This window comes from Schistosoma haematobium, chromosome 1, assembly GCF_000699445.3.
Source record: "Schistosoma haematobium chromosome 1, whole genome shotgun sequence".
NCBI classification, from domain to species: Eukaryota; Metazoa; Platyhelminthes; class Trematoda; order Strigeidida; family Schistosomatidae; genus Schistosoma; species Schistosoma haematobium.
This window is the reverse complement of record NC_067196.1, coordinates 90,606,632-90,619,065: the sequence shown is the minus strand read 5'-3', so window position 1 is coordinate 90,619,065 and position 12,434 is coordinate 90,606,632. Positions and strand designations below refer to the sequence as shown.

At 35.3% G+C, this 12,434-nt stretch overlaps 1 protein-coding gene across 4 annotated transcripts; it reads right to left on the bottom strand.

Annotated features, from left to right (window-relative positions):
- Positions 1-3: 3 nt before the first annotated feature.
- On the bottom strand, positions 4-12,434 carry STT3A_1 (Dolichyl-diphosphooligosaccharide--protein glycosyltransferase subunit stt3a). Of its 4 annotated transcripts, XM_051210037.1 has the most exons (15): positions 12,267-12,434; positions 11,670-11,757; positions 11,454-11,636; positions 11,320-11,422; positions 11,049-11,289; positions 10,904-11,014; positions 10,789-10,869; positions 10,599-10,752; positions 9,335-9,490; positions 9,195-9,277; positions 5,578-5,808; positions 2,309-2,497; positions 1,880-2,099; positions 450-638; positions 4-195 (listed from the first exon to the last, which is right to left on the bottom strand). In XM_051210037.1, the coding sequence occupies exons 2-15, from the start codon at positions 11,755-11,757 to the stop codon at positions 47-49; spliced, it is 2,178 nt and encodes a 725-aa protein (XP_051075523.1). In that variant the 5' UTR covers positions 12,267-12,434; the 3' UTR covers positions 4-46. The 4 variants fall into 4 exon arrangements, with proteins under 4 accessions (XP_051075523.1, XP_051075526.1, XP_051075525.1 ...); XM_051210040.1 differs by having other exon boundaries at positions 11,049-11,422; positions 11,454-11,757; positions 12,267-12,430; XM_051210039.1 differs by having other exon boundaries at positions 10,599-10,869; positions 11,049-11,422; positions 11,454-11,757; positions 12,267-12,433.

Here is a 12,434-nt window from a genome sequence, read left to right as displayed (position 1 = left end):
TATCCTTTATATATAAACATATATTTTGAAAAAGAAAATACAAAAATTAGTTAACTCCTCGATTTGCATATGATTTTACCCGGAATATTCGTACAAGCCAACTGGAAGAAGTAAATGCTTCCTCTAAACCATGTAGTTCATAATTTCGATGCCCAATTACTTGACCACGTACACGATCAAATCCAGGTGGCTTAGCTTTAAAAAAATTTAAAGAATGGATTCAGATGGTAACAAAGTAAAGGAGATCACAATTCTTCAATATTAAAAATAATGGAGACAACGTATTGTTATATATTTAGCTTAGTGTCTAATCACTGGCCACGACTATAATGCAGAGGAATAAATTCTTGCTCCGCGTTATATCTAGAGAATGATAATGATACATGTAAATGTGGAAAACCGGGCGTTATAACACTAGGATAAAAGTTAAATCACGTAAAATGACTTACTTTTATCAGTTTTCATTTCCCAGAATCGATAATAACTAAGTTTGTACAGTAAACAGTTCTGCATGGTAGGACTAGCTCTATCATCTACACGCATTTCACCTTGCGGTGAATAGTAATCATTCTCATGTACATGACGACCTTTTTCTGTACTACCAGCTATACGTACCATCCAGATAAATTTATTGATATCTATTATGAAAGAATATAGTCAAACGCATGTTTTTGTAAACGACAATAAATGGTCTTTAAATATGACAAAGTGTGATAAAGTCAATAACAGTATATTGTTTGATAATCTCTTAGATGATAATTTTTAGTGTCCTCACTATGTTTGACACGTACTATAAACTATGAACACGAACCAATGAGTGAGGGTACCTGGCCAGAATTATTAATATCCATTCACATGTAGTATTACCATTCTTACTAGTAAACACCGGTAGGACGTAACAAGAAATATCCATTCATAGTGTGAGCAACGGTGAGAAGATGACCGCCTTTGTACCATTGATAACACTCGAGACTAATTGACTGACTGAAAAGAGTGTAGTTTAGGTACTCAATTTCTAAATCCAAAGTATTCGATTCTAGATAGTACAATAAAAATGATCATCGTTTATATTTGCTTGTGCGAAAGGATCTATGATCCATGTACGATAAGGTGTTACGTCAGACCAATACAACGAGAACACCTTACTTAACCTGTTCCTGTTGAGGTTTATATAGCATATCAATCATTTAGACCTTTTTCGTTTCACCCAAGAACATACTATTGATATAACTGGACAAAGTGGAATGTAGACTGATTTTTTTCCAGCAGCATGTAGATTTGGGACAATCAAACTAAGGCTCTTTATTTGGTAACGTTTAATCAATCATTCTCAAAGGTCTACACCTGAGTTTACTTTATATGACAGAAGCCTTGTTTATTTAAAACCCTGTTCAATTTGTAAATTTCTAGATTACTTAATACAACAACCTTGGACGAATCGTATTTTTAAGTCCTACTCATTGCCTTCTCGTGGCGGGGGTGTTGTTTACGAAAATGAGAGGACGAAAAGCGAATGTCCGGCGCTTTAACCGGATCCCAAACCAATGGTGCATATGGGCTCCAGTATCCTGCGGGAACAAATGGCGTATGAACCAATCGTTAGTCACCGGCTTCCATGGGACTGCATCTCCTCACGATGCTCCACTGCCTTGTGGGTCAGACTTTCAGGTCGAAGGCTCAGGGAGTGGCCCCCTAAGAAAACCACCTGCTTCGGTTCGGGCACCCGGGCAGTATCACAGCCCTCACACATATCAAATGAGATTTGTGTGGCGCATATGTATTCGGTCCGTCCTTGTACCAATATCTATGTGTTAAAATAAAAATAATTTAAGTAAAGCTTGTATGAATGTTCACAAAAATTATGATTTAAACTACTTACCATCAGAACTGTACCCCAGTACACCACCGAAAATAACCAGTACATAGTCAACATCTAATTCTTTCATAATTTCATAAGCTTCCTCTTCAGATGATGCCATAGCTTGACCTACACGACCAATATGAGTATTATTCCATGTATTATTGTCCACAAGCACAGTTCGATTAGCTATAGCAGTAATCTGATAGCCATAATCCCACCAAGACATAACTTTAGCATCCTAAGCAATAAAAGTAATTAGCATAAACATGTCATTAAATGAAACGAAGACACTTCGACAAACTGTTAAAAAGGATGGGACAACAGAGAACAAACTCAATCCATCTTCTTTATGTCGTCCCAACTAATAGTACCAATAATGTCATAGGAGGATTTAATTTAAAAACAAAACAAGAGAAATACGAAAACAATTTCTATTAAACAACTTACAGCCTTTGTATTCTCTCTAAGCCAATAATATGCTTCTCTATAATCATCTAATATATGACGATTACCAAAACCATCTACAGTTTCTAACACAATCGATGGATGAGAATATGACGACGATATAACCCATATACAATGCCTAGTGAATAGTATTAACAGAAATAATATAAGCAGAACCATAAATGAAGCTACCTGTAAGAATTGAGAAAAAAAGCACGGAAGATATGCTGATTTACATTTTTAGAAAAAAATTCTATAACACATAAACTACAAAATGACAAATTATTATTACACTACATAAACATTCTTTTTTGAAAGGACCAAAGATATCCATTATGTCATTGTTATTGAATCGATATTTCCGTTACAAATATTGAAAGTATCATTTAAATGTTTTGTAAAGATGGAAACTATCAATGGTGGATCTAAACAGAGTTTTCATGATTGACTGTGAAACAATCAGCTAAAAGTAGGTCGAACGGTGATCTCCTTTCTACTCCATCTGTTTATCAATAAAAATCATTATTAAATGTAAACTGGATATTAAAAGTATATCAAAGAAGTAACTGATTCGGATAGTGTTTTGAGGCACTGAGATTTAGGTTGCTGTTTTCAACGTAGATTGTTTCAAGCCAGATTTTTTCGTGAGAGAAATATTTTCAGAGACAGAGAAAGAGGTGAAGCCTAATAAATCACTTTCATCCAGGTTACACTGATATCGGATATCAAATAAATAAAATCAAATGAATTGACAGAGATCTACCTATTGAGAAGACTTTTGACTGGCCGTAGCATGATTTGGAAAGTTATTCACGTTGACTATGAGGCTTACAGGGACGTCCTTTTTGTGTACTTTAAGTAGGTTATATAGTCGAAGAATAACAGATTCAGGGTGCTCATTGCAATCGATTTGGGATATCACTTGTAACCAAGTGATGTACTCATTGTAGTTTTCTAATTATGTTGCCGTGAGGTCAGGCATTTCAGGTATATTATTTTATGAGTTGCGTCATAATTGAATATAGTACACTAAAGAATCAATCTTTCTATATTAGTCTTCTAATTGGATACTGGGTTAAGAGCAGCTTGATAATTAATTAGCATTAAGGTATTGGTTGTTTTTCCTTGGCCGTTGCGTTATTTGGCAAAAAGATCATCGATCTTACAGGTACTATAACGGAAATAATCAATAGCCGAACAAGAGAATACAACTGTCAATGTAATAACGGGCTGAGTACACGGGCCACAATGTAGTCCAAGTATCTGTTCCTCTTTACGCCGTTGCATCATCAAAGAAAATGAATTAGACCTACAACACATCACCTGAACAATAGTTTTGTGTCGTGTGACACTTATCATCAAGGGTTATCTGCAACTGTTGCTATTCTATTAATTATAAGTTACTCCTTAGTGATCGTTTAAGATACACGTAACTGTACTACACTGTATCAGTAACCAGTCAGTCAGCTACAACGTAGGACCAACCACATACATACATCGGTCCAAATTGCCATACCGTGTTAGCACAACAAGATGAACACCAAATTCATAGTAGTTACATGAATTATAGTAATAAATAAAAAAGATTGTATGTAAGGATATGATACAGAGAGAAAGAATTGGTTAGCAGAAGGAAAGTTATAAAGCAATCTTAATCTCACGGTTTAAGGGAGGACAAAGAGTGTACACACCTACGCCATTGTGATCGATTCTGAGCCATATCACACAGTCTTCAACCATTGGCTACAATGGTCGCGCGGACCCCAACCAAGTAGTCTAGTAGTATCTACCAACATGGCTCAGACCAGAAGTTAGTGACTTCATGGATTGGTGCCACATTTTAGTTTGCCCCCCTCACACCTTTCTTCCAACCATCCCCTACACTAGTCATCATTGCGCGTTGTGGTAATCGGTGTTCAGCTATACGCAACACGTAACCCAACCATCTCAGTCGATGAAGATTTACAACTTCATCAACTAATTCACCATCATTCCCTAATAACCTGCGTCTAACCTCACTATTACTTACCCGGTGATCCCAGCAGATGTGAACAATATTTCTAAGACATCTGTGATCAAGTACTAGTAACTTACCAGTATATTCTACTATTAACGTCCATGTTTCGCAGCCATAAAGTAGAATAGGACGAACTGCCGCGCAGTATACTCGACTGGTACTATTCGAGTAAAGAGCCTTCACAAGGTTTATGTACTTCTAAGGTACACCTTTCAATGACAAACACTGCCACAGAAACACTCGATCTACAGAGTCAAATGATGCTTTCAAGTCAAGAAAAACTGTCATTGTCGTATGCCGATAAGCATGCCTGTGTTTTAAAACCTGACGAATGGTGAATATGTGGTCGATGCAGCCACGACCAGGTCTGAAGCCAGTCTGATTTTCTCGTGTTTGCAGTTCACGAGTCTTAGTTAGGCGTCCGATAACTATTAAGGTTAGTATGCTAGTCAAACTAATCCCTCTATGATTATCACAGGATGATTTTGACCCCTTTTTATACATTGGGACATTAAGTGATTGTGACCAGTCAGATGGAATTACATCCAGCTCCCAGATTTTAGCTAAAATATTAGTCAACGTAATCGATAAAATTGGACCACCATCCTTAAAAACCTCTGGAGCCAATCCATCTGGACCAACTGCCCTTCCTCGTTCCAGATTAGCTATAGCCTTTTGAACTTCAATTAGAGTCGGGGGACGTAATTCAATGTTCCATTCAGGCTATTTGAGGATGGTCGTAGATGAAGGCTAGCTGAACTGCTCTTTAAAGTGTTCCGCCCATCGTTCTAAACGTCTGGGTGAGAGCAGATAAGAGTGCCGTCTTTTTCGGCGATTGTCTCACTTACACTTGACTTCTTAATTCGTTTCCTTTATTAGTCTGAAAAGTTATCTGGTGTTACCCAAAACCACTGTCTTTTCCATCAGTTACCAAAAAAACAGGATCTAGCGCAAGTTTTAATTCGAGTTGTGATAGTTCACATTATTAAAGAGCGGATATTTACATGGTAAAAGGAGTTAACGGAATAACATCAAGTATAGTGGAAAACCACATAAAAATGAACGAGTGGCATGGAAATCAAAATTTATTATGATATTAAGAATGGGTACAAATGTAGTAATTCAAACGATCTTCAGACTACGACTCATAACGGTTACCCTAACGAAACTAGATGATATTGGATATGACTCAGTAAATGATAGTACTTTATTATCAGAATATGTTTTAACCAGAAACAAAGAGATATTAACTTACTGTATTTTTGAACGGATAAGTAGAGTCTTGGACTGTATTTTTATAAAGTTTATTACTATTTGGAATAGATGGATATCCATTAGCTGCGGTAAGTTTACTTGGTGTTTTCGTACTTTGACTATCTGGTACATTAAGATTAACTGAAAATGATTTCAAAATTCCAGAAACTCCAATTGCACCCAAAATACACATTATTGGTGCTAATACTAAGATAAGCCGAACCATAACACCCTAGAAAATTAGAGAACATATTTGAAAACAATCACATTATGTAAATTATAGTTCAGGAAACTAGGTTTTTTATTGGCTTATTACGTAATGCCAGGGTTAATAAAATTGGAAGAATGATTTAGCACAATTCGTTAAAACATACAGTGAATGCAATAGTTATTTATTAACAGGAAAATCACGGTTACAAATAAGCAATATGGGATAATATTTATAGTATATGAAGGTAGTGGTACAATGAATTATCATAAGAGTGCGCCGTATAGTGTCACAGAACGACCGGAGATGGAGAGAATTTAGTTTTCTTGTCCAAGTCCTATCATGAGGCTGAGGATTGACAGCCTTTCTCAGGAAAGTCCTACTTACTGCTAGTCTAGTATTTAGTGTTTGGATAGGATTGATAGGTACAGAGGGTTCACCTAAGAGTTTGGAAAACCATTATTCCAAATAAATGGGAATTATGAACTCTAGAATTCCAAAGAAGTTAATGAAAAGCAAACCTACTTAGGTTACTGGATCTTATAACACTGCTAGTGGACCAAACCCCTAAGTTAGAAGCTTGGGGGCAATCCCCTAAGATAACGACCTACTTTGTCTTGGATAGGGCATCTAGAAAATATTATAACCCACCCACAGATAGTGATTTTTGATGAATGAAATAATATTAAATGAATCGTACAAAATACATAGTTTTTAATAAAGCGACTATTGTCACTATGTTACTTCGTATAGCATCATACAATCACATTCTAATAAGTCACAAGCAAACGAACAATCTGGCCAAAACCTGGCTACGATCATAAATCCAGTTTGCAGTTCTACAGTTCTACATTAAATTTCTTAAAATACAAATTAATAAAATTTGTAATTTCGAATCAATCATCGTTTTTCCTCTCAAAACAATCTGTTTTCGGCGAATTCACTTTCAAAGCTGTACAATCGCAAATATATACTTGTTTTTCAAGATGATAATAATCACAATAGAAATGATAAGAAAATTTGTTAAATATGGTAACAGTGAGGTAGAATAAAAGAAAGCAATAAGACGTTTTTTTATCAGGGAAACTAACGATAGTTTTATTGTTAAGGGCTTGAATGTTCATCGTGAAGATAGGTAGGAAAATTATAATTGGGAAAGGATGGCTCAATGTAATAAGATAAATTGTTGAAATTGAGATGAAATGTAATCGGGAGGACTACAGAAACAGAAATAAACTAGTTGGGGGATAAAGTAATATAGAGAGAATAGAAGAGGAAGCAGATGGCTTTGAAAGAAAAAAGAAACTTATAAGACATTAAGACCATGGTAGAAAAAGAGGTTGCACCAATTTCTCTTGAACATAATTCTGATTTTTCTAGATGAATAGCTATTGCTTCGACAGTAATAAGATGCAATATAGCTGCCTGTGGAAGCCTTCTATTTACCTTGCGGTTGACGTTGAACGCTGACTCCGATTTGATTGATGGCCCTCACTTCATAAGGTATTCGACTATTGATCCGTTTCCGCCTCCTTTTATCCAAGCCGAGTAACGTTCTTGAATTCTTTTGGATAAAGTAGGCATCGAATGATCTGTATACCTGGCTTCACATGCCGAGGTAAAATGATAAATGGTTGGAAGAAAGTTAGGGGCTGTCAAACCAAAACGTGGTATCAGTGCTTGAAGTCACTAACTACTGGTCTGAGCCATGTTGGTAGATACTACTAGACTACTTGGTTGGGGTCCGCGTGATTATCGTAACCAATAGTTTGGGGACTGTGGGTGACATGGCTCAGAATCGATCACAATGGCGTAGGTGTATACACTTTTTGTCTTCCTTTAAATTATCACTTTAAAATCGCTTCATATCTTTCTTTCTACGAACTAATTATGCCTTCCTGTACTATATCCTTATATGCAATCTTTCTTCTATATATTACCACCACTGAATTAACTGCCAAGAATCCGGTGTTCATCTTGTTGTGCTAATGAGGTAATGTAACTTGGACCGATGCACATAATTGCCTGGTTCTACGTTGTAGCTGGCTGACTGACTGATAAATGCTCATAGAGTTGATCAGATGAGATAATTTATCTTTAAGATTACTGGTGAACACTGATCGGTCGGCGAACACTATTCCCAAAGTTGCAGCGAAGAACGTTCTTTTTAGAGAATCGGAAATTCTCCTCTTTAGAACGTCTATAACTACCACCCTCAAAATCGATGTTCATGTTGATTCAAACCAGAATTGTGTTCAAGAGAAATTGGTACAATCTTTTCTCTATACTTTTTTCTTTAAAAGCCATCTGCTTCCTCTTCTATTCTCTCTATATTACTTTTTGCCCCCAACTAGTTTATTTCTGTTTCTGTAGTCCTCCCGATTACATTTCATCTCAATTTCAACAATTTATCTTATTACATTGAGCCATCCTTTCCCAATTATAATTTTCCTACCTATCTTCACGATGAACATTCAAGCCCTTAACAATAAAACTATCGTTAGTTTCCCTGATAAAAAACGTCTTATTGCTTTCTTTTATTCTACCTCACTGTTACCATATTTAACAAATTTTCTTATCATTTCTATTGTGATTATTATCATCTTGAAAAACAAGTATATATTTGCGATTGTACAGCTTTAAAAGTGAATTCGCCGAAAATAGAACTCTTCACTGAACTAATCTTTCTTACTTTACGTCTTAATAGGTATATTCTGTTTACTTAAAAAATACGGAGTTTATCAAGGGTTTTTAATCAATTTATCATTCTAGACATGAGCGTAACCAAACTGGGTTGTTTAAGACATACATGGTTTAATTCAAGAAGTATACTGTACGAGCAATCATGGTCAAAGATCGTTTTACTGAACAAGTATATGTCACTAACTGGCCATATAAGTGAAAGTTGGATTAGAAATTAAGGAGTTTGACCTTCAATCACTAGGTTATAGGCTTGAGTAGCATTGGAGTATCATTTAACCTAACATAAGGTGTGGCTCAAACTACACGAATCTACACTTGGTAAATGAGTGTTATCATCATTAATCGGTTTAGAACACAAGATAATGGCTGATGAACCAGTTACAACAAAAAACAATTACGAATTCGCTTACATTTTATTTACACATGTTGTCGTCACTGCAACGAAATGACAATCGATCAATCACTATTGATTACTAAAAATAATAGTAATTCAGTTATAGTTCAGCAAAAGACATGATTATGATAGATAAAACAGTGGGTTCGTTGTTAAACTACCTAACCCTAACCGATAGATTGTAAGTTTGAACCCTAATTCCCTATTGTTCGAACAATCAAGTATTATCACTACCCTTACACCAGTGGGAAAAGTGCAACAAAAAACCAATAATTATGATACCTAATAATAACAAATAATTATTGTAACTAACCGAAAAGTAAACGCTTGTAACGCCATATATTATTGCAAAGATACTAGCATCTGTCAATTTCCGGAAGCAATAGTATAAACCCACTAAAAATCAAAAGAGAATTTTTATTAGCACGCCGAATGAAGTTTTTTTTAACTTACCAGGAAACATTACCGTTAAGAAATGAAGATCGAAATAATAACAACTCCAAGCGGTCGGCTGATGCTCAGCTACAGAAGCAATGATTGGGATATGATTCTTGGCATAAGTTGGGTCCAACAGAGAATAGAATCGTCCAGTCCAAGGTGATATTTTTCCTGGATTATATAAATAATTTAGCCATTAACTTTAGAAAATATAAGTATTTACAAAACTACAATATAAGTTTGTAAGCCCCTATATATATATATATATATATATATATATATATATATATATATATATATATATATATATATAATAAGCTCATGCCATGATCAAAATAGAATATTGAATCACCCAAAGTACAACCATTTTCTGTTTATCATAAAAGTCAAGATTACTAATGGATAGTGTTCCCGTTTACCACCATAATTTTAAACATACAATATCAACCTTAAATGCACTTTTCATACTGTAAGCTTTACACGATGCCAATTATTTTAATCTGATTGTAAACAACCTAGTAATGAAACCAGGCACAGGCTTTTTATGAGATTTAAAGCTGCACTCAACCAAGCTGAATAACGTCCACGGCGATGACGTAACCCCTAAAGGTCAAATTCTTTAGCCATTAAGCTAACATATAAAAGCTTACTATATCACATTCTACTACAAGAAAAGAAATTATTTTATTGAAACCTTAGAAATTCGTATGTTAATTGGAACTTTGCCTTTTTGAGGTCCTATCGTATTGTCGACATTTTCTTACCATTACCTTGTCTATTTGATCTGACAACCTGGACTGATGTAATGAGTGTGAGTAATGAAGAGTTTGGTCAACGATAAGACTTGAACACAGCTGTCTGGTCGTCCACTCACATGCCAGTTAAATATATCATGAGCGATTTTTCCAAAAATGTACTTATTAGTTGATGGCGGATGATCGATTGAACGTAAAGTACCCATTAGACTTAGTTAATATTGCTACACAAGAATAGACTTTTGTGATGAATTCCATTAATATGTTAGGGTTCCATTTCTAGTTGCTACATTTACCTGAACGATTTCTGACTAAATTAAGTTATTCCTAGTTTTTAATGTAAACGTTCATTTACATACACCATCATAAACCCTGGAAACTCATAAAGGACTAGTTGGTACACCATAAATTACTTTCTGATTACTGGTGATCGGCAACTAATTTTTTATTTATAAAAAAGTATGCAATAGATATGAACAGATGAAGTTCTCCACGGAGTAAGCTTAAGAAAAATCAATGCTCACCTGTAGCAGACAACACAGAACCACCAATCAACGATATACCAAACAATGATAAACCAAAAACACGCAAAACTATTGACAGTTGTTCAGAAGATAAAGCCCCACGAAGGTACGTATAAAAGGAGAAAAGTTGACATAATCCAAACACCCCGAGAGCCTAAAACTAAAGTGGCAACAAAAATGAAAAACTTACTCCTATATGTTCACTGGATATTATAGGAGCGAAGCCAACAAAACTAATCTGCATTGACAGTATAGTGCCTAGAACGTAGACCTATAAAAAAGCTCGTTTAAACAACTGAAATTACAGTAGAGTAGGCAGAGTAAACACGACTTGAAAATCTCCCAGTAAGCATGAGCATTAATACATGAATAGGTATGATGTTTATTAAAAATACGTAACCACCCCAGGAAGAAACCTAGAATCAGTAAACGTGAGAACAACCAACATACCATGTAAAAGTACGCTAAGCTGCAAGCGCAAGCCCAGAACAAGTAACCGGTTTTAACAGCTTTAATCCACAAATAGAACGTAAATATCATGCAGAATATGGCGATTCCTTCGTTATCATAAGAACCTGCAACTGATCGGCTAATGTAACCAGGTACAATTGCAACCAAAGCAGCAGCTATTAGGCCAGAACTAGTGTCCTGAATCTCACTTGTCAGTAAAAAGGTTGCTAAAGTTGTAAAACTGTGAAGATAAATTATTGTACAATCTCACCTTGAAAACAAAGGTGCCAAAAATACACATATGTTTCGTATATCCATGGTAACATTTATAGCATGAAGTAGTGAGTATATAAAAGACGATGTCATCATAAGACCTATGATATATCTTCAATATCTCAAACTTACCAGGATAAATTGTACCTCCAATAATCCTTCCAAGTGGATACCATGCCATATCATCGAACCAATTATGAAATTGGTAAAATCCATTCTCAGTCATAAAACGTGTAGTTCGATAATTAAAATAAGGATCAAATTCATGAATAACAGATTCGAAACGAATAACAGAGTACAATCTAACAGCAAAAGCTTGATCATAATTGGAAATCAACAAAAACCTACCTAAAATAGCAGCGACACACACCACAGACAGTTGCAAAAGGATAGCCTGTTTCTCATTGTTTAAGTGTAAAAGCTTAGCCACATCCATCTAAAACAAGTTTAGCACAGAGAGAGTTGTGACCAAGATCAATTAGTGCGACGAATATACATTTATTAAGGTAGAATGAAAGTAATGAAAATGAATTTATTGAAGACGGAAAAATTATTGAGGGTTAATTTATAAACCGACGAGTAACTTTCAAACGGTAAATGAATAAACTACAGCTAAACATATAAAAGCTAAAGTTTAAAAACACCAAAAAGATAACACAATTACGTATTTGTGGCACAAAATATTTTATGAGCGGATGATGTTACATCAAAAGCGTAGATAAGGGAAAAGCAACATATCAAAATAAATCCAAGGGGGACTATGATCACGATAAGTGACAGCTTCTGGAGTAATTCAACAAACAAAAAAAGCGAAAAATAACAGAGACTACCGTAGGACATATTTAATTAACCTGGTTTACTTCAGGAACCTATTTAAACTAGTTTAACTGGTAGTTAATTCGTGAATACGACCAAGTAGTTGCTAACACCAAACAGTCTACTAACTTTAAAATTGCTCTAAAGACGATCAAAAAAGGGTCGTGCCGGGATTATCAACCCCTTTGGATATAGTCTTCCCGTCAGTTTGGGATTGACTGAGAACACAAAGTTCCACGAATTTAAGACGAATAACAACTCGGAATGATGCCAAGGTCGACAATTCCGGAATTACCG

What these genes read in the sequence shown, in the direction of transcription:
- STT3A_1 (XM_051210037.1), bottom strand. Translation starts at nt 11,757, where the DNA reads ATGGATGTGGCTAAGCTTTTACACTTAAACAATGAGAAACAGGCTATC. An exon ending in TTGGCACCTTTGTTTTCAAG is followed by an intron (nt 11,290 to 11,319) that starts GTGAGATTGTAC and finishes TTATCTTCACAG; the next exon opens with TTTTACAACTTTAGCAACCT. An exon ending in TTTACTCTGCCTACTCTACT is followed by an intron (nt 10,870 to 10,903) that starts GTAATTTCAGTT and finishes GCTTTTTTATAG; the next exon opens with GTCTACGTTCTAGGCACTAT.